This window comes from Oncorhynchus nerka, unplaced genomic scaffold (genome assembly GCF_034236695.1).
Source record: "Oncorhynchus nerka isolate Pitt River unplaced genomic scaffold, Oner_Uvic_2.0 unplaced_scaffold_869, whole genome shotgun sequence".
Taxonomy (NCBI): Eukaryota; Metazoa; Chordata; class Actinopteri; order Salmoniformes; family Salmonidae; genus Oncorhynchus; species Oncorhynchus nerka.
Window position 1 is genome coordinate 79,660 of NW_027040417.1, and position 24,771 is coordinate 104,430.

Here is a 24,771-nt window from a genome sequence, read left to right on the forward strand (position 1 = left end):
AACCTGGGTTGTTGTAGAGTGGGTTTATAACAACCTGGGTTGTTGTAGAGTGGGTTTATAACAACCTGGGTTGTTGTAGAGTGGGTTTATAACAACCTGGGTTGTTGTAGAGTGGGTTTATAACAACCTGGGTTGTTGTAGAGTGGGCTTATAACAACCTGGGTTGTTGTAGAGTGGGTTTATAACAACCTGGGTTGTTGTAGAGTGGGGTTTATAACAACCTGGGTTGTTGTAGAGTGGGTTTATAACAACCTGGGTTGTTGTAGAGTGGGTTTATAACAACCTGGGTTGTTGTAGAGTGGGTTTATAACAACCTGGGTTGTTGTAGAGTGGGTTTATAACAACCTGGGTTGTTGTAGAGTGGGTATATAACAACCTGGGTTGTTGTAGAGTGGGCATATAACAACCTGGGTTGTTGTAGAGTGGGCATATAACAACCTGGGTTGTTGTAGAGTGGGTATATAACAACCTGGGTTGTTGTAGAGTGGGTTTATAACAACCTGGGTTGTTGTAGAGTGGGCATATAACAACCTGGGTTGTTGTAGAGTGGGCTTATAACAACCTGGGTTGTTGTAGAGTGGGTTTATAACAACCTGGGTTGTTGTAGAGTGGGCTTATAACAACCTGGGTTGTTGTAGAGACCTGGGTTGTTGGCATATAACAACCTGGGTTGTTGTAGAGTGGGTTTATAACAACCTGGGTTGTTGTAGAGTGGGTTTATAACAACCTGGGTTGTTGTAGAGTGGGTTTATAACAACCTGGGTTGTTGTAGAGTGGGTTTATAACAACCTGGGTTGTTGTAGAGTGGGTTTATAACAACCTGGGTTGTTGTAGAGTGGGCTTATAACAACCTGGGTTGTTGTAGAGTGGGTTTATAACAACCTGGGTTGTTTGCTTATAACAACCTGGGTTGTTGTAGAGTGGGCTTATAACAACCTGGGTTGTTGTAGAGTGGGTTTATAACAACCTGGGTTGTTGTAGAGTGGGTTTATAACAACCTGGGTTGTTGTAGAGTGGGTTTATAACAACCTGGGTTGTTGTAGAGTGGGTTTATAACAACCTGGGTTGTTGTAGAGTGGGTTTATAACAACCTGGGTTGTTGTAGAGTGGGCTTATAACAACCTGGGTTGTTGTAGAGTGGGTTTATAACAACCTGGGTTGTTGTAGAGTGGGTATATAACAACCTGTTGTTGTAGAGTGGGTTTATAACAACCTGGGTTGTTGTAGAGTGGGCATATAACAACCTGGGTTGTTGTAGAGTGGGCATATAACAACCTGGGTTGTTGTAGAGTGGGTATATAACAACCTGGGTTGTTGTAGAGTGGGTTTATAACAACCTGGGTTGTTGTAGAGTGGGCATATAACAACCTGGGTTGTTGTAGAGTGGGCTTATAACAACCTGGGTTGTTGTAGAGTGGGTTTATAACAACCTGGGTTGTTGTAGAGTGGGCATATAACAACCTGGGTTGTTGTAGAGTGGGTTTATAACAACCTGGGTTGTTGTAGAGTGGGTTTATAACAACCTGGGTTGTTGTAGAGTGGGCATATAACAACCTGGGTTGTTGTAGAGTGGGCTTATAACAACCTGGGTTGTTGTAGAGTGGGCATATAACAACCTGGGTTGTTGTAGAGTGGGTTTATAACAACCTGGGTTGTTGTAGAGTGGGTATATAACAACCTGGGTTGTTGTAGAGTGGGCATATAACAACCTGGGTTGTTGTAGAGTGGGTTTATAACAACCTGGGTTGTTGTAGAGTGGGCATATAACAACCTGGGTTGTTGTAGAGTGGGTTTATAACAACCTGGGTTGTTGTAGAGTGGGTTTATAACAACCTGGGTTGTTGTAGAGTGGGTTTATAACAACCTGGGTTGTTGTAGAGTGGGTTTATAACAACCTGGGTTGTTGTAGAGTGGGCATATAACAACCTGGGTTGTTGTAGAGTGGGTTTATAACAACCTGGGTTGTTGTAGAGTGGGTTTATAACAACCTGGGTTGTTGTAGAGTGGGTTTATAACAACCTGGGTTGTTGTAGAGTGGGTTTATAACAACCTGGGTTGTTGTAGAGTGGGTTTATAACAACCTGGGTTGTTGTAGAGTGGGCATAAGTTCAACACTCAGGAGTCCATGTCCTAGCTTTGGTCTTTTTCATAGCCTGTGAGAGAGAATATATTCCACAGCCTTGGTTTCTAATCATACTTTCTAATCAATAAGTGGGTCAAGTTGACCCTAAGAGGGCAGAAGTTATTGTTTACAAACAGTGTGAATAAAAAAACCTTGTTTCATTGTATAAATAGTCTTCATTTTTAAAAACATACATGTAAATGCCTAGAATTAATACCTCTGGTGATTCTGCGCAATGCACTTGGTCCACAGTTGTGCGTTGGTTGTTGGGGCGTGGAATGTGTTAATAATAAAAAATAACAAAATTAAACGTTGTCCCCCCTCCTGTTTAAAACACAAATAACTTGTGTACAGTCGCTTCCCAATCACTTATGTCCAGTAGCCTTCAGAAATATCTATTAGGAGGGATTCACTTATTCACATCTCTTTTTAATCTGTCCTGGCAGCTAAATATTCGGGCCTGTGGGTTTGCGCTAAAGCTGTGGTAACATAGTGTTAAAGTATATGCTCCATGTTCTGTCCCTAACTATCGAAAGCACGGAATGAGTTTCGGGAGATATCCTGTATGCAACACCCTGTATATTTGGTTTAGAGAACAATGGCTGTGAATTCAAACAACAGGAGGGGATGTCGAGACATTCTGTCTACAACCGGGGTGGGGGCACCGGGCTCTGCTTAGAGATATCAATGTTTAACCCCTGGGGGGGCACTGAACAGGCTCTGCTTAGAGATATCAATGTTTAACCCTGGGGTGGGGGCACCAGGGGCTCTGCTTAGAGATATCAATGTTTAACCCCGGGGTGGGGGGCGCGGGGCTCTGCTTAGAGATATCAATGTTTAACCCGGGGTGGGGGGCACCGGGCTCTGCTTAGAGATATCAATGTTTAACCCTGGGGTGGGGGGGGGCACCGGGGCTCTGCTTAGAGATATCAATGTTTAACCCTGGGGGGGCACCGGGGCTCTGCTTAGAGATATCAATGTTTAACCCCGGGGTGGGGGCGCCTGGGGCTCTGCTTAGAGATATCAATGTTTAACCCCGGGGTGGGGGCACCGGGCTCTGCTTAGAGATATCAATGTTTAACCCTGGGGGGGGCACCGGGGCTCTGCTTAGAGATATCAATGTTTAACCCTGGGGTGGGGGGGGCACCGGGGCTCTGCTTAGAGATATCAATGTTTAACCCTGGGGGGGGGGGGCACCGGGCTCTGCTTAGAGATATCAATGTTTAACCCCGGGTGGTCGGCAGATATCTGGACATGACTTATGCATGATAGTGCACACCTTGGTTTCAAACGATTCTCTACAGATAGAATGGGGCTACATGTTTGGGCCCCTGTTGAACACACACACAACCTTTGTTTTTGAAACGCACACACACACACACTCCTGCTGCTCCGTCACACACACACTCCTGCTGCTCTGTCACTCACACACTCCTGCTGCTCCGTCACTCACTCCTGCTGCTCCGTCACACACACACTCCTGCTGCTCCGTCACTCACTCCTGCTGCTCCGTCACACACACACTCCTGCTGCTCCGTCACACACACACTCCTGCTGCTCCGTCACACACACACTCCTGCTGCTCCGTCACACAAACACTCATGCTGCTCCGTTACTCACACACTCCTGCTGCCCCGTCACTCACACACTCCTGCTGCTCCGTCACTCACTCCTGCTGCTCCGTCACACACACACTCCTGCTGCTCCGTCACTCACTCCTGCTGCTCCGTCACACACACACTCCTGCTGCTCCGTCACACACACACTCCTGCTGCTCCGTCACACACACACTCCTGCTGCTCCGTCACACACACACTCCTGCTGCCCCGTCACACACACACTCCTGCTGCTCCGTCACACACTCCTGCTGCTCCGTCACTCACACACTCCTGCTGCCCCGTCACACACACACACACACACACTCCTGCTGCTCCGTGACACACACACTCCTGCTGCTCCGTCACACACACACACACACTCCTGCTGCTCCGTCACACACACACTCCTGCTGCCCCGTCACACACACACTCATGCTGCTCCGTCACACACTCATGCTGCTCCGTCACACACTCCTGCTGCTCCGTCACACACACACTCCTGCTGCTCCGTCACACACACACACACACACACACACACTCCTGCTGCCCCGTCACACACACACTCCTGCTGCCCGTCACACACACACACACTCATGCTGCTCCGTCACACACACACTCATGCTGCTCCGTTACACACTCCTGCTGCCTCGTCACACACACACTCCTGCTGCTCCGTCACACACACACTCCTGCTGCTCCGTCACACACACAGACACACTCCTGCTGCTCCGTCACACACACACTCCTGCTGCCCCGTCACACACACACTCATGCTGCTCCGTCACACACACACTCATGCTGCTCCGTCACACACTCATGCTGCTCCGTCACACACTCCTGCTGCTCCGTCACACACACACTCCTGCTGCTCCGTCACACACACACACACACTCCTGCTGCCCCGTCACACACACACTCCTGCTGCCCCGTCACACACACACTCCTGCTGCTCCGTCACACACACAGACACACTCCTGCTGCTCCGTCACACACACACTCCTGCTGCCCCGTCACACACACACTCATGCTGCTCCGTCACACACACACTCATGCTGCTCCGTTACACACTCCTGCTGCCCCGTCACACACACACTCCTGCTGCTCCGTCACACACACACTCCTGCTGCTCCGTCACACACACAGACACACTCCTGCTGCTCCGTCACACACACACTCCTGCTGCCCCGTCACACACACACTCATGCTGCTCCGTCACACACACACTCATGCTGCTCCGTTACACACTCCTGCTGCCCCGTCACACACACACTCCTGCTGCTCCGTTACACACTCCTGCTGCTCCGTCACACACACACTCCTGCTGCTCCGTCACTCACACACTCCTGCTGCTCCGTCACTCACACACTCCTGCTGCCCCGTCACACACACACTCCTGCTGCTCCGTCTCACACACACTCCTGCTGCTCCGTCACACACTCCTGCTGCTCCGTCACACACTCCTGCTGCTCCGTCACACACACACTCCTGCTGCCCCGTCACACACACTCCTGCTGCTCCGTCACACACACTCCTGCTGCTCCGTCACACACACTCCTGCTGCTCCGTCACACACACTCCTGCTGCTCCGTCACACACACTCCTGCTGCTCCGTCACACACACACTCCTGCTGCTCCGTCACACACACACTCCTGCTGCCCCGTCACACACTCCTGCTGCTCCGTCACACGCACACTCCTGCTGCTCCGTCACACGCACACTCCTGCTGCTCCGTCACTCACACACTCCTGCTGCCCCGTCACACACACACTCCTGCTGCTCCGTCACACACACACTCCTGCTGCTCCGTCACTCACACACTCCTGCTGCCCCGTCACACACACTCCTGCTGCTCCGTCACACACTCCTGCTGCTCCGTCACACACTCCTGCTGCTCCGTCACACACACACTCCTGCTGCCCCGTCACACACACTCCTGCTGCTCCGTCACACACACTCCTGCTGCTCCGTCACACACACTCCTGCTGCTCCGTCACACACACTCCTGCTGCACACACACTCCTGCTGCTCCGTCACACACACACTCCTGCTGCTCCGTCACACACACACTCCTGCTGCCCCGTCACACACTCCTGCTGCTCCGTCACACGCACACTCCTGCTGCTCCGTCACACGCACACTCCTGCTGCTCCGTCACTCACACACTCCTGCTGCCCCGTCACACACACACTCCTGCTGCTCCGTCACACACACACTCCTGCTGCTCCGACACTCACACACTCCTGCTGCCCCGTCACACACACACTCCTGCTGCTCCGTCACACACACACTCCTGCTGCTCCGTCACACACACACTCCTGCTGCCCCGTCACACACACTCCTGCTGCTCCGTCACACACTCCTGCTGCTCCGTCACACACTCCTGCTGCTCCGTCACACACACACTCTTGCTGCCCCGTCACACACACTCCTGCTGCTCCGTCACACACACTCCTGCTGCCCCGTCACACACACTCCTGCTGCTCCGTCACACACACTCCTGCTGCTCCGTCACACACACTCCTGCTGCTCCGTCAGACGCACACTCACGCACCCTGATTTTCCGTGTCTTTTTCTTGGTGACAGACCGGGGTGATTTTGCTATTGTTAAAGGGTGAGACATTTTTAAAACCAGTGATTTAATTACAAAATATTTAGTACAAACGTTTTAAAGACGTGTTAGAATTAATGACCAAATTGTACTACTATTTAAACATGCATCATTAGTGTTTTATGTAAAAACATTGGAGGCCTACAGTTGTACATTATTACAAACTTTATAACATACCATTGTAGGAAAGACTATAAATTGCTTCTGAGAATCTACGTCTAACAGTCGCTTCCCAATCACTTATGTCCAGTAGCCTTCAGAAATATCCATTAGGAGATATTCACTTATTCACATCTCTTTTTAATCTGTCCTGGCAGCTAAATATTCGGGGCTGTGTGTTTGTGCTAAAGCTGTGGTAACATAGTGTTAAAGTATATGCTCCACGTTCTGTCCCTAACTAGGAGGTGTTTCGAGACATGTTTTGTTTTATAATGGTTACATGTTCATTACACACCCCTGCATTCTATATTATAAAGTAGGCTGTTGGTCTTTGAGGTCCGTTATGTCAATTTGCCTTTATACATCTCATTGACCTACTGTCAACTCCCTCAGTTGTAAACATCTACAATAATCATTAGACGTACGCGTCAGAGTTATCATACCCCGTGTCGGGTTTGTACAGAGTTGGTTAAATCAGCTCTTTGCTCCCCCCTTACATGGGTAATAATCTCCAAGCTGCTCTAAACGGTGATGTTTTTGGTGTCTCTAGGTTCATCTCTAGACTGTTGAATGAGACCTGTTACAACTTTCTGACAAAACCTTTAAAGGTAGTTTGTGAAACCATTCAGTCGTGGATGTATGTAAAACATATTTAACACGTATTGCAGGTTACAGAAGCCTCCTGTTGTACTATGAATCGCCCCTCATCCCTGTTAGATCTTGATGTGTTGGTTCTCTATGTATGTACATGTTTATAATCCACATAGTGTGAATATTGTTTTCCATAAAGTCAATAACCCCCCTAAACCCCCTCTTCCCCTATCGTTAAAGCGTGAGATACATTTTTAAAACCCGTGATTTAATTCAAAATATTTAGTACCTACAATTTAACACGTTATAATTCCAAAATGTTAACTATTTCTTACAGATAAAGGGTCCGGTTAGCCCTGACCATTATCCGTTTCCAATTCACCAACGCAAAGACGCCCGCTCCATCATAACTCCGTAAGTTTTCCCTCCATGTGTAGATCAACCATCCTGCCTGTAAATCCTGGGTACATCATTAATTAATAAGATGTGTAGAAAACTGTTTAGCCATAGTTAAAGGCCTTTCATAAAGAGGCTGTCATGATTGCCTGTGCCACATGTTTAACACGTATTGCTTGTTACAGAATACTACTGTTGTACATTTAATATCCACTAGCAGATTTCGTCGCATTTGCTCAAATTCTGTCATGTTACTGTGGTCTTTTTAAAAGTCAATAAATATGTGTGTAAAGTGTCCATGTTTGTTTCACTGTAGATCTGTTTAAGACCTCCTAGAAACACCTAATTTCATCCCACAGCATTAATTAATAAGCTGTGTAGAAGCTGTTTAGCCATAAGTAAAGGCCTTTCATAAAGCAGCTGTCATGATAAACCTGAATCTGAAATTACCTTTAGGATCTTTTCTTTGGGGTTCTAATCTCCCCAGGTGTGCAGGCCCTGAAAATCCTTAGGCTGGAGCCATCTGGAAGCTCTGTGCCTGTACATATAAAGAGAACTCAATAGGAAACTAGGCTGAGAAACATTATTTAGATGGTTGTTTAATTGTTGTTTAAAGCCTGAAATGGACACAATGCCAAGGGACCTTGTTTCTAACACACACACTCCTTGTTTCTAACACACACATTCCTGCTTCATAGATAACAACCATAAGGACAATCCAACTGGGGGTGGGGGACATATACGTTCAAACACTCAACCCCCCCAGTTCAACCAGGCCCCTAGACATCAATCACCATGACTACTTCAAAGGATGCCATATAGATATAAAATAACACACACCCTCTTAACACGTGACCACAGGAACAGGATGGCAGGGCCTTCGGCCCATATTTGGACAAGCACACGTCATCATGACGCAGGGTCATAAATCAATTACTTTGACGCGTGCCGTCTACTTTAATCTCACATGATATTTTGCCACGGACACGTTTGATTTCTCGATCGGAAGTGGTATTATTTCAAATGCAGAATAGGTATTTATTTAGTATTTACAGATGCTCAAAATAAGCCATTTGAAATACATTCTGACTGTGCTCGTCCTTCAGCTTCATGTGCCTGGTCTGAGGCTCACTACCGAGTTTGGAACTCAATAGTGAGTGTTACAACCGAGGACAGACGTGCTTCAGCCCTCAGCAGCCCCGTTCTGTGAGCTTGTGTGGCCTACCACTTTGCGCCTGAGCCGTTGTTTCTCCTAGATGTTTCAACTTCACAATAACTGCATTTACAGTTGACTGGGGAATCTCTAGCAGGGCAGAAATGTGATGAACTGACTTTGTGGAAAGGTGGCATCCTATGACTGTGCCACGTTGAAAGTCACTGAGATTTTCATTAAGGCCATCCTACTGCTAATGTTTGTCTATGGAGATTGCATGGCTGTGTGCTCGATTTTATACACCTGTCAGCAACAGGTGTGGCTGAAATAGCCAAATCCACAAATTTGAAGGGGTGTCCACATACTTAGTTTATATGTGTATATATATATATATATATATATTAAAAAATTAAGTAACCTTTATTTAACTAGGCAAGTCAGTTAAGAAGAAATGATTTATTACAATGACGGTCTACCAGGGAAAAGTGGGTTAACTGCCTTGTTCAGGGGAACAGTGGGATAACTGCCTTGTTCAGGGGAACAGTGGGTTAACTGCTTTTTTCAGGGGCAGAACAACAGATGTTTACCTTGTCAGCTCCTGTTACTGTCCCAACGCTCTAACCACTAGGTTACATGCCGCACCAAAAGTGTAATATGCACATACATTTATACTAACTAGACACAGACGCACATATCACGTCTACGTTGGTTTGCTAAACTCATGCGCAGAAACACATTATCGGGTGTAATGGTCGCCTCACGCCGAACTGCGCATGTGCAGGCCGTCAAATCAAAGACACTCCTTTGATATCAAGTCATTTTTGACTAAAATAATAACGTGCCAGTTTGTTACTTTCACGAAGTTGGAGGAATAACATGTTCAAATACTTAATACATTGGCTCAAATCTAGGTTTTGGCTTTAGATTTCGAGAAAATGTACAACTAAGGAATAATTTTTCACTTCTGACTTCTCAAACCCCAAATCACGGCATCGGTCGACTTCCTACAGTCTTCTTCCCAGCGGTCCCGGTAGACTCCGGATGTTGCGTCTGGGTTTAGGAATTCTGGTAATGTCATTTCCTCATGAAGTTGAAAGTAAATTTGCAGGCGAATGCACTTACAAAATGGATGTTGAAACTGTGGCGCACATTTCTCGGCAACATTAGAAGTCTGGTAAAAGTATTGATTTGAAGGAAAGACGAACAGATTCTGGTAAGTTTAGAGGCAACATACAAACTATTATGAAGTTAGGTCGTATTCAGACATTAAATAGCCAAGATTAGGTTTGATCTATGATCACTGATCATCATGTGTGTAGTGCGAGGGAGAACTTTCACTTTGAGAATACACGAAGAAAATGTTCTGATAAATTCTAAATAAATTATATTTAATTACCAGGTGAATGGTAACGTTACTGTTACAAAAAATATACATGTCTAGAAAGATTTTAGGACGGTTAGCTGAAGCTGAATAGTAAAAAAAATTGTAGGATGGATTTTATCCATCTTCTAAAACAGGGCTCTCCGATCCTGTTCCTGGAGAGATACCATCCTGTAGGTTTTCATTACTATTCAAAACTAGTCACCTGATTAAAATAATAAGTTGGTTTATAAGATAAATCATGCTATTTACAACTGGGATTGGAGTGAAACCCTACCGGAGGGTAGCGCTCCAGAAACAGGGTTGGAGTGAAACCCTACCGGAGGGTAGCGCTCCAGAAACAGGGTTGGAGAGAAACCCTACCGGAGGGTAGCGCTCCAGAAACAGGGTTGGAGTGAAACCCTACCGGAGGGTAGCGCTCCAGAAACAGGGTTGGAGAGACCTGTAATGATAGACTATTCAATAGGCTACATATGTCGATACAAACATTGATTGAATAAATTATGACGTCATTTACATAGTTTGCTGTGCTCCCTCACCTAAAAAAATACATCACTGCTTATCATGCCGACCGACCTGATGGCCTCCGTTGAAAATGTAAAAAATATCAGGCCTAGGCTACATTCTCTGTCCTGCTACTGGTAGGACTATAACATTATGTGAACTGACCTGAACAGGTTTAGACTGGTCATCTATGATATGTAGGTTATATACAGTACATTCTCTGTCCTGCTACTGGTAGGACAATAACATTATGTGAACTGACCTGAACAGGTTTAGGCTGGTCATCTATGATATGTAGGTTATATACAGTACATTCTCTGTCCTGCTACTGGTAGGACAATAACATTATGTGAACTGACCTGAACAGGTTTAGACTGGTCATCTATGATATGTAGGTTATAGCTGAGGTATAGACCTCGATCTGTATATCACTAACAACCTGCTGTTATACATTATAGCCTAGTCTACTTTACATAATATAACATATCACTAACAACCCACTACTATACATTATAACCTAGTCTACTTTACATAATATAACATCTACATATCACTAACAACCCACTACTATACATTATAACCTAGTCTACTATACATAATATAACATCTACATATCACTAACAACCCACTACTATACATTATAACCTAGTCTACTTTACATAATATAACATATCACAAACAACCCACTACTATACATTATAACCTAGTCTACTTTACATAATATAACATCTACATATCACTAACAACCCACTACTATACATTATAACCTAGTCTACTTTACATAATATAACATATCACTAACAACCCACTACTATACATTATAACCTAGTCTACTTTACATAATATAACATCTACATATCACTAACAACCCACTACTATACATTATAATCTAGTCTACTTTACATAATATAACATCTACATATCACTAACAACCCACTACTATACATTATAACCTAGTCTACTCTACATAATATAACATCTACATATCACTAACAACCCCACTACTATACATTATAACCTAGTCTACTTTACATATGTAGGTTATCACTAACAACCCCACTACTATACATTATAACCCAGTCTACTTTACATAATATAACATATCACTAACAACCCCACTACTATACATTATAACCTAGTCTACTTTACATAATATAAAATCTACATATCACTAACAACCCCACTACTATACATTATAACCTAGTCTACTTTACATAATATAAAATCTACATATCACTAACAACCCCACTACTATACATTATAACCTAGTCTACTTTACATAATATAACATCTACATATCACTAACAACCCACTACTATACATTATAACCTAGTCTACTTTACATAATATAAAATCTACATATCACTAACAACCCCACTACTATACATTATAACCTAGTCTACTTTACATAATATAACATCTACATATCACTAACAACCCACTACTATACATTATAACCTAGTCTACTTTACATAATATAAAATCTACATATCACTAACAACCCACTACTATACATTATAACCTAGCCTACTTTACATAATATAAAATCTACATATCACTAATAAGTCTACTTTACATAATATAACATCTACATATCACTAATAACCCACTACTATACATTATAACCTAGTCTACTTTACATAATATAAAATCTACATATCACTAACAACCCCACTACTATACATTATAACCTAGCCTACTTTACATAATATAACATCTACATATCACTAACAACCCACTACTATACATTATAACCTAGTCTACTTTACATAATATAAAATCTACATATCACTAACAACCCCACTACTATACATTATAACCTAGTCTACTTTACATAATATAAAATCTACATATCACTAACATCCCACTACTATACATTATAACCTAGTCTACTTTACATAATATAAAATCTACATATCACTAACAACCCCACTACTATACATTATAACCTAGTCTACTTTACATAATATAACATATCACTAACAACCCACTACTATACATTATAACCTAGTCTACTTTACATAATATAAAATATCTTACTTGTTGCATAAAACCTTTCTGAATGGATCAATGATTTCCCCCTCAGATCAATCATATCCGTTTTAGCCCTTCTGTCTACATTCTCAGATACATTTATAAAATATCAGATTGAAAGACAATAAAAAGCCACTTTTGATTAATACAAATAAGTGTGAGACATGGCCTTGTGTTGCTGTACTGTCTATAACTACCTTAACAAACAGTGACTTATTATTATTATTATTATTGTTGCTGTACTGTCTATAACTACCTTAACAAACAGTGACTTATTATTATTATTATTGTTGTTGCTGTACTGTCTATAACTACCTTAACAAACAGTGACTTATTATTATTATTATTGTTGCTGTACTGTCTATAACTACCTTAACAAACAGTGACTTATTATTATTATTATTATTGTTGCTGTACTGTCTATAACTACCTTAACAAACAGTGACTTATTATTATTATTATTATTATTATTATTGTTGCTGTACTGTCTATAACTACCTTAACAAACAGTGACTTATTATTATTATTATTATTATTATTGTTGCTGTACTGTCTATAACTACCTTAACAAACAGTGACTTATTATTATTATTATTATTATTATTGTTGCTGTACTGTCTATAACTACCTTAACAAACAGTGACTTATTATTATTATTATTATTATTATTGTTGGTGTACTGTCTAGAACTACCTTAATAAACAGTGACTTATTATTATTATTATTGTTACTGTACTGTCTATAACTACCTTAACAAACAGTGACTTATTATTATTATTATTATTGTTGCTGTACTGTCTATAACTACCTTAACAAACAGTGACTTATTATTATTATTATTATTGTTATTATTGTTGCTGTACTGTCTATAACTACCTTAACAAACAGTGACTTATTATTATTATTATTATTGTTTATTACCTTAATAAACAGTGACTTATTATTATTATTATTATTGTTGCTGTACTGTCTATAACTACCTTAACAAACAGTGACTTATTATTATTATTATTATTATTATTATTATTATTGTTGCTGTACTGTCTAGAACTACCTTAACAAACAGTGACTTATTATTATTATTATTATTATTATTATTATTATTGTTGCTGTACTGTCTATAACTACCTTAATAAACAGTGACTTATTATTATTATTATTGTTGCTGTACTGTCTATAACTACCTTAACAAACAGTGACTTATTATTATTATTATTATTATTATTATTGTTGCTGTACTGTCTAGAACTACCTTAACAAACAGTGACTTATTATTATTATTATTATTATTATTATTATTATTATTGCTGTACTGTCTATAACTACCTTAACAAACAGTGACTTATTATTATTATTGTTGCTGTACTGTCTATAACTACCTTAACAAACAGTGACTTATTATTATTATTATTGTTGTTGTTGTACTGTCTATAACTACCTTAACAAACAGTGACTTATTATTATTATTATTATTATTGTTGCTGTACTGTCTAGAACTACCTTAACAAACAGTGACTTATTATTATTATTATTATTATTATTATTATTATTGTTGTTGTTGTACTGTCTATAACTACCTTAACAAACAGTGACTTATTATTATTATTATTATTGTTGCTGTACTGTCTATAACTACCTTAACAAACAGTGACTTATTATTATTATTATTATTGTTGTTGTACTGTCTATAACTACCTTAACAAACAGTGACTTATTATTATTATTACAGACAGTTGCCATGGAGATGAAATGTCACTACATTAAATCACCTGACTGTTTCTATGTCTGTTAGTAAATGTTTTATTTCTCAAAGAGTTAAATGAATAAATGAGAACAATTGGCATTCAAAAATTACTGTGTTAACCACAACCAACATGTTGGATCTCTGTTTAGTTGTCACTGTGTTAACCACAACCAACATGTTGGATCTCTGTTTAGTTGTCTCTGTGTTAACCACAACCAACATGTTGTATCTCTGTTTAGTTGTCACTGTGTTAACCACAACCAACATGTTGGATCTCTGTTTAGTTGTCACTGTGTTAACCACAACCAACATGTTGGATCTCTGTTTAGTTGTCACTGTGTTAACCACAACCAACATGTTGGATCTCTGTTTAGTTGTCTCTGTGTTAACCACAACCAACATGTTGGATCTCTGTTTAGTTGTCTCTGTGTTAACCACAACCAACATGTTGGATCTCTGTTTAGTTGTCACTGTGTTAACCACAACCAACATGTTGGATCTCTGTTTAGTTGTCACTGTGTTAACCACAACCAACATGTTGGATCTCTGTTTAGTTGTCACTGTGTTAACCACAACCAACATGTTGGATCTCTGTTTAGTTGTCACTGTGTTAACCACAACCAACATGCTGGATCTCTGTTTAGTTGTTACTGTGTTAACCACAACCAACATGCTGGATCTCTGTTTAGTTGTCACTGTGTTAACCACAACCAACATGTTGGATCTCTGTTTAGTTGTCACTGTGTTAACCACAACCAACATGTTGGATCTCTGTTTAGTTGTCACTGTGTTAACCACAACCAACATGTTGGATCTCTGTTTAGTTGTCACTGTGTTAAACACAACCAACATGTTGGATCTCTGTTTAGTTGTCACTGTGTTAACCACAACCAACATGTTGGATCTCTGTTTAGTTGTCACTGTGTTAACCACAACCAACATGCTGGATCTCTGTTTAGTTGACACTGTGTTAACCACAACCAACATGTTGGATCTCTGTTTAGTTGTCACTGTGTTAACCACAACCATCATGTTGGATCTCTGTTTAGGGGACAGTTCTCTAAAATGAGTCTCTCTGGAGCGAAAAAGGAGGGGGGCCCTGCCTCTGAAACGAGACTCTCTGGGGAACATGACACCAAAGCTAAGAGGTGAGATTACAATGTTGTTTGTTTCTAAAACGTGTTTCCACAATTTTTTCACATTTGTTATTTATCAGACAGTATTGCTCAGGGGAACCTTATCTGTAAAATATTGTTGTTCTAACATTTTAATTCATGGATTTTTGTGTATGAATTTTTGTTTTTCAAAAAGCTATTTAGCTGGAATGGAATGTTTGTATCCTGTATATTAGACTGTGATATGTGGTTGTCTCACCAGCACACACACGCACACACACACACGCACATACATACACATATACACACACACACACACACACCTCTATAAAATGTTAGCATGACACAATCATTGAGCCTCTTAATTATTATCTAATATGTTGGCAGCAAAACTTTATAGTGTTTATTCTGATCGTTGTTACAAGCTGAATTCTGACAATATATCCGTTATATCAACACACTCTTCACTCCTGTTGAAACCAAAAAGGGTTCTATCTTCCTACAATATACAGAACCACTAGAGTTCTATATAGAACCCTTTATAGGAGGTTAGGAAGTGTCTGAGTATACAGTATATATAGAATATATATAGAACCCTTTATAGGAGGTTAGGAAGTGTCTGAGTATACAGTATATATAGAATATATATAGAACCCTTTATAGGAGGTTAGGAAGTGTCTGAGTATACAGTATATATAGAATATATATAGAACCCTTTATAGGAGGTTAGGAAGTGTCTGAGTATACAGTATATATAGAATATATATAGAACCCTTTATAGGAGGTTAGGAAGTGTCTGAGTATACAGTATATATAGAATATATATAGAACCCTTTATAGGAGGTTAGGAAGTGTCTGAGTATACAGTATATATAGAATATATATAGAACCCTTTATAGGAGGTTAGGAAGTGTCTGAGTATACAGTATATATAGAATATATATAGAACCCTTTATAGGAGGTTAGGAAGTGTCAGAGTATACAGTATATATAGAATATATATAGAACCCTTTATAGGAGGTTAGGAAGTGTCAGAGTATACAGTATATATAGAATATATATAGAACCCTTTATAGGAGGTTAGGAAGTGTGTAACGGTTCTCTTGTGGTGAAGGAGAGTCGGACCAAAATGCAGCGTGATGATGATTCATGATATTTTAATGAAGGAAAAAACTATACATGAAGAAAATAGAAAATAATGAAATGTGAAAACCGAAACAGCCCTATCTGATGCAAACACAAAGACAGGAACAATCACCCACAAAACACTCAAAGAATATGGCTGCCTAAATATGGTTCCCAATCAGAGACAACGATAATCACCTGCCTCTGATTAAGAACCTCCTCAGGCAACCATAGACTTTCCTAGACAACCCTACTCAGCCACAATCCCGATACCTACTAAAACCCCAATACAAAAACACACCACAAAATAAACCCATGTCACACCCTGGCCTGACCAAATAAATAAAGAAAACACAAAATACTAAGACCAGGGCGTGACAAAGTGTCTGACTATACAGTATATATAGAATATATATAGAACCCTTTATAGGAGGTAAGGAAGTGTCTGAGTATACAGTATATATAGAATATATATTGGTCAGAACTCTAGAGGTTCTTCTTCACTGAATTGATCTTCATTATATCCAAACACACTGGTGGTCAGGGAGGCATCTCTTTGTTTCAACGATGGTCCACGTCAACTCTGGCATTAGAATACATACATTACAATACAATACAATACAATACATTACAATACATACATTACAATACATTACAATACATTACAATACATACATTACATTACAATACATACATTACAATACATACATTACAATACATTACAATACAATACATTACAATACAATACATTACAATACAATACATTACAATACAATACATTACATTACATTACAATACAATACAATACAATACATTACAATACAATACATTACATTACATTACAATACAATACAATACAATACATACATTACAATACAATACAATACAATACAATACAATACATACATTACAATACATTACAATACAATACATTACAATACATACATTACAATACAATACATTACAATACATTACAATACATTACAATATATTACAATACATTACATTACAATACATTACATTACAATATATTACAATACAATACATTACATTACAATACATTACATTACAATATATTACAATACATTACATTACATTACAATACATACATTACAATACATTACAATACATTACAATATATTACAATACAATACAATACATTACAATATATTACAATACATTACATTACATTACAATACATACATTACAATACAATACAATACAATACAATACATTACAATACATTACAATATATTACAATACATTACAATACATTACAATACATTACAATATATTACAATACATTACAATACAATACATTACATTACAATATATTACAATACATTACAATACAATACATTACAATATATTACAATACAATACAATACATACATTACAATACAATATATTACAATACAATACATTACAATATATTACAATACATTACAATACAATACATACATTACAATACAATACATACATTACAATACAATACAATACAATACATACAATACAATACATACATTACAATACATTACAATACAATACAATACATACATTACAATACAATACAATACATTACAATACAATACAATACATTACAATACAATACAATACAATACAATACAATACATTACAATACAATACAATACATACATTACAATACATTACAATACATTACAATACAATACAATACAATACAATACAATACATTACAATACAATACATTACAATATATTACAATACATTACATCACATTACATTACAATACGATACATTACAATACAATACATTACAATACATTACATTACAATACAATACAATACAATACATTACATACATTACAATACAATACCTACATTACAATACAATACATACATTACAATACAACCTTGACCATTAGTTACAGCAAACAACAAACATGTCTCTTCTGCTCCGTTCTTAATCCCTCCTCTCTTCACTAGATGGACGGTAACTTTAGTGTTTAACCCCTCCTCTCTTCACTAGATGGCCGGTAACTTTAGTGTTTAACCCCTCCTCTCTTCACTAGATGGACGGTAACTTTAGTGTTTAACCCCTCCTCTCTTCACTAGATGGACGGTAACTTTAGTGTTTAACCCCTCCTCTCTTCACTAGATGGACGGTAACTTTAGTGTTTAACCCCTCCTCTCTTCACTAGATGGACGGTAACTTTAGTGTTTAACCCCTCCTCTCTTCACTAGATGGACGGTAACTTTAGTGTATAACCCCTCCTCTCTTCACTAGATGGACGGTAACTTTAGTGTTTAACCCCTCCTCTCTTCACTAGATGGACGGTAACTTTAGTGTTTAACCCCTCCTCTCTTCACTAGATGGACAGTAACTTTAGTGTTTAACCCCTCCTCTCTTCACTAGATGGACAGTAAACTTCAGTGTTTAACCCCTCCTCTCTTCACTAGATGGACAGTAAACTTTAGTGTTTAACCCTTATGTGTCCAAGGACCAAACTTTTGAATATTATTTTCGGTGCACCTCAAGTAGGCTGGAAACATGACATTTACAACAACGTTTTTTTTCTGATAACTAGTTAATTGCATCCGCCATGGAGCCCAGTTTCATAATATTATGTTATGTTATATAGTAATCGCTATAAAACAGGCCTTATTTTAGGTAATTCTTCTCCCTGCCAGCTCCTATTAGTTCTATTGAGCTCCGTGGAATCAAGTCACCTTCTGAACGTTCTATTCCCAGCTCATTGTTCTGCGTCACAATGGCAGCTTCACTATTGTATCAATGACACCTGCTGGCATTAAGCTTCAACTCTGACGTCAGGTTACTTATTATCAACAGGGTTACAGCTATTTGGTGAGCGTGATCAATGTTCGCCTGGATACACGTTGTGGTGACCCACAGTGCTAAACCTTAAATCTTTTCTGGTCATGGTTTACCATATTTGTTTTCAGAAAAAGGTATACCACCTAACTAAAACGAATGTCCCTGTCCTCTTTTTCAAGATAAGGCCAATTTAAACAGCCAGAAGAACTTTTTAAAATGAAGAAACATCACTTTTTTTTATGACTTGTTTCTAAATGGCTGCTGGGTAATTTGATAGCATCGAAATGTTCGTTCGTAGACATCGGATTGAGTGAAAGCTGCGCAGTTTCACTGAGTTAGAAAACAAATGGACAGGTGTAGCTCACTGATTTGTAGATCTGACGCAGATGCTACCTCAGATTATGAGCCTAGCAGGTGTCGTGATTGAGTTATGTAGTACCCACAGAAGGCCACAGGGAGGAGCAAGAGACCTATAAACCCATAATGTTTTTACCTTAAAAACCCTGAACCTAACAATCAAATCAAATGTATTTATAAAGCCCTTTTTACATCAGCATCTAACCCTACATATTACCTATTTTAGCATTAACATTAACCCTAATTATTTTAGAAACTGTTTTAGTAATAATATTATGTTAGTAAATACCATTATAGTACTAAATAGCACTGATTATTTTGTTAATCAAAACCTGTCTCAGCATTTTGCTGTTTTTGTTTTGTTATTTTATTATATTTATTATTGCAAGGCTGAACACTTGATCAACAAGCCACGTGTTTTATTTTTCAAATGTGGTTTGAACTGGGTGACCTGGAAACCTCTATGTGAAAGTCTAGCAATTGGCGTGTGATAGTTGGGGCAGGTTAGAGATCTAAGGAATTAACCAGAAAAATTCACTTTATTTCTCAGCTGCCCCACCAATGTCTGTAAATAAATAACTTTTAATTGCAAAATGTCCAATAGATGGCAGCATATGACCACAAAGCATCACTTATAGGCTACAAGCAGCAATATGATTGACATAAAATAGCATGCAACCACAGACTATATGTCCCATGCTTTTCTAAAATGGTCTCATGACTTTAGTTAGCTGTATATCTCCTATTAGGGCTGTGTTGCTTTTGGGAGAGAAAAACAAGTGACTATAGCAGGTATTGAATCCCAGGTAAATAATCACTAGTCAAAACCTCAACCTTAGTATAGATTCATTATAAAAATCACCTTAATATCTGATATTGCTTATAAACAACCTCGGAATAGAAAAGACAGAGTGGGACTTCCAGCCCGTCAATAAATGACATCATGCAACCCAGCAGTTAGCAAATAGCACATTTTACACATGGATTCAAACCAGCCACCTTTAGGCCACAGGTCCAACTCCTTAGCCACTGGGTGAAAACCTGAGTTAATCTTGGGGAATAAGCCTGATACATGGTATCACTTGTTATTCATAATTATTACACATAAATTATTGCCAAAAGCACAAGACATATATTATTAATGGATTGATCATATCAAATATCAAAACATTATTTTTATCTGCTCCAAAACAATTACATGTTGTGCAGAAACCACTGACTCACTGCATTATTCTATAGTATTATCAAGACACCTGCTGTTAACTCTTAACTACTTAGGACACCTGCTGTTAACTCTTAACTACTTAGGACACCTGCTGTTAACTCTTAACTACTTAGGACACCTGCTGTTAACTCTTAACTACTTAGGACACCTGCTGTTAACTCTTAACTACTTAGGACACCTGCTGTTAACTCATAACTACTTAGGACACCTGCTGTTAACTCTTAACTACTTAGGACACCTGCTGTTAACTCATAACTACTTAGGACAGCTCACGAGGTGTCATAAATTTCTGCCAACTAGGTGGGACTAGAGACTTCATAAATAGCTTTAATTTATACCCATAAGTGTAAAATGTCTTTATTCTCAGCACTTATAAGACCAATGTTCTACTCTGAGACACTTTGGCGATATGGACCCAGATCTCAAAATATTGTTATAAAAAAACATAGAATGTTTGTTTTACATAATAATAAATAATTAATATTACTAATGTAACCCACTGTAAAGACTGGGTTCAGTTGATTGTGTTGCACTGCTCATGTCCGCGTCCCCGTACAGAACCGTCCGCGTCCCCGTACAGAACCGTCCGCGTCCCCGTACAGAACTGTCCGCGTCCACGTTCGGTGTGGCGCCAAGGATATTGTCCGGTTACGCGCAGAGTGGACTGAGGTGATCTTGGGGAATAACGACGGTGTTTGTTACAGTGTTGAGACACCGAAGTTTACTGTTCAATTTGCTTTTTTCTTTACGGTCAGGGACAGTATGAGTGTAGCCAGATCCTTTTCACTCTCTATCCTTGTTTCAATTTGTGGTTCACCGGATTCATCATCGAGACGAGGGACAGACAAACGACCTGCTAACTAACCAGCAGCATCCTAGTTATCCTAGCTAGTCGGTACAGCTCGGTAAGTTAGCTAGCTACTCTACCAGCAGCATCCTAGTTATCCTAGCTAGTCGGTACAGCTCGGTAAGCTAGCTAGCTACTCTACCAGCAGCATCCTAGTTACCATAGCTACCACTACATCATCACCGGCTGTCTGCATTTCTTGTGGACCGATGGAGCTCCCCGGTTGTTTCTTCCACCTGTTAAATCCCGGTGAGGCTTCTCCCTCTCTCGTTGACGGATGCTGGCTACCTCTGTCCGGTTCTCCTCTCTTCACTAGATGGACGGTAACTTTAGTGTTTAAACCTCTGTGTCCAAGGACCGAACTTTTGAATATTATTTTCAGGGCGCCTCAATAGCAGGTATTGAACCCCGGGTAAATAATCACTAGTCAGAACCTCAACCTCAGTATACATTCATTATAAAAATCACCTTAATATCTGATATTGCTTATAAACAACCTCGGAATAGAAAAGACAGAGTGGGACTTCCAGCCCGTCAATAAATGACATCATGCAACCCAGCAGTTAGCAAATAGCACATTTTACACATGGATTCAAACCAGCCACCTTTAGGCCACAGGTCCAACTCCTTAGCCACTGGGTGAAAACCTGAGTTAATCTTGGGGAATAAGCCTGATACATGGTATCACTTGTTATTCATAATTATTACACATAAATCATTGCCAAAAGCACAAGACATATATTATTAATGGATTGATCATATCAAATATCAAAACATTATTTTTATCTGCTCCAAAACAATTACATGTTGTGCAGAAACCACTGACTCACTGCATTATTCTATAGTATTATCAAGACACCTGCTGTTAACTCTTAACTACTTAGGACACCTGCTGTTAACTCTTAACTACTTAGGACACCTGCTGTTAACTCTTAACTACTTAGGACACCTGCTGTTAACTCTTAACTACTTAGGACACCTGCTGTTAACTCATAACTACTTAGGACACCTGCTGTTAACTCTTAACTACTTAGGACACCTGCTGTTAACTCATAACTACTTAGGACAGCTCACGAGGTGTCATAAATTTCTGCCAACTAGGTGGGACTAGAGACTTCATAAATAGCTTTAATTTATACCCATAAGTGTAAAATGTCTTTATTCTCAGCACTTATACGACCAATTTTCTCCTCTGAGACAGTTTGGCGATATGGACCCAGATCTCAAAATATTGTTATAAAAAAACATAGAATGTTTGTTTTACATAATAATAAATAATTAATATTACTAATGTAACCCACTGTAAAGACTGGGTTCAGTTGATTGTGTTGCACTGCTCATGTCCGCGTTCTGGAACTGTCCGCGTCCCGTACAGAACCGTCCGCGTCCCGTACAGAACCGTCCGCGTCCCCGTACAGAACTGTCCGCGTCCACGTTCGGTGTGGCGCCAAGGATATTGTCCGGTTACGCGCAGAGTGGACTGAGGTGATCTTGGGGAATAACGACGGTGTTTGTTACAGTGTTGAGACACCGAAGTTTACTGTTCAATTTGCTTTTTTCTTTACGGTCAGGGACAGTATGAGTGTAGCCAGATCCTTTTCACTCTCTATCCTTGTTTCAATTTGTGGTTCACCGGATTCATCATCGAGACGAGGGACAGACAAACGACCTGCTAACTAACCAGCAGCATCCTAGTTATCCTAGCTAGTCGGTACAGCTCGGTAAGTTAGCTAGCTACTCTACCAGCAGCATCCTAGTTATCCTAGCTAGTCGGTACAGCTCGGTAAGCTAGCTAGCTACTCTACCAGCAGCATCCTAGTTACCATAGCTACCACTACATCATCACCGGCTGTCTGCATTTCTTGTGGACGGATGGAGCTCCCCGGTTGTTTCTTCCACCTGTTAAATCCCGGTGAGGCTTCTCCTCCCTCTCTCGTTGACGGATGCTGGCTACCTCTGTCCGGTTCTCCTCTCTTCACTAGATGGACGGTAACTTTAGTGTTTAAACCTCTGTGTCCAAGGACCGAACTTTTGAATATTATTTTCAGGGCGCCTCAATAGCAGGTATTGAACCCCGGGTAAATAATCACTAGTCAGAACCTCAACCTCAGTATACATTCATTATAAAAATCATCTTAATATCTGATATTGTGAGTAAACTACCTCGAGAGTGCGTCTTCCAGCCCTCCAATTAATTACATAATTCAACCCTCCCGGTTAGTAAATGTACCTCAACATCCCCCGGAGAAGGCAGAGTAACGACACCAGCCTTTTAGCGGGGCTGACAGACTGACTACAACGGTCGCGTCGCTAAATGAATTTCGTTATTAAAAATGACACACTGCTCGCGCGCGCCAACGACCGTCTAGAAGTCAGTTCTATTTGTGACGCAGTTCGCGCTGCATCTCATTGGTTTATAGAAGCAGGTACCCACATGCCAACTCCTCATTTAACAAAAAAACATAACTTAACATTAACTTAACTTCTTTAAACAATAAAAGCTCATTTACGAACTTTTCTGAAAATTGATATATAGCGTTATGGAATGAAACTCTTCTTATGTTTCCCCATCTGAGCTCAGAGTAGATGAGAGATGTAATGTTTGTCTCTGTTGTGTTGAAGACCAATCCAGCAGGAGAGACCAGCCTCCCCTGTTCCCAGCTGTGTGTCCATGAAGAGTGACTGGTCTATGGATCTACCTATGAAGTTTGGAGAGGGAGACTTTTCTACTGAACAAAGGTAAGAAGAACTCATGGGTCCTGGTCAGTGAGTTAAACAACACTGTCTCTAGTCATTTCTCCTCCCATTTTCCCATTTATTGTTGTTGTTTTCATAATCCATAGGCTAATCCTTTTGTCCATTTTCATAGTCCTAAAACAATATTAAACAAACACAACATTCCCTCCCTGTGTGTGTGTGTGTGTGTGTGTGTGTGTGTGTGTGTGTGTGTGTGTGTGTGTGTGTGTGTGCACGCTCCCTGGGTGAGGAGATGTAACC

At 39.9% G+C, this 24,771-nt stretch overlaps 1 protein-coding gene across 3 annotated transcripts in view; it reads left to right on the plus strand.

Annotated features, from left to right (window-relative positions):
• The first annotated feature begins 15,345 nt into the window (after window positions 1-15,345).
• The window catches only part of LOC135570967 (NLR family CARD domain-containing protein 3-like), a 37,012-nt gene continuing 27,586 nt past the window's right edge, over window positions 15,346-24,771 (plus strand). For all 3 annotated transcript variants that reach the window (XM_065016790.1, XM_065016788.1, XM_065016789.1), the window contains exons 1-2: window positions 15,346-15,439; window positions 24,397-24,513. In XM_065016790.1, the coding sequence (XP_064872862.1) occupies window positions 15,357-15,439; window positions 24,397-24,513 (200 nt within the window). In that variant the 5' untranslated portion in view covers window positions 15,346-15,356. The remainder of the gene's footprint in view (window positions 15,440-24,396; window positions 24,514-24,771) is intronic.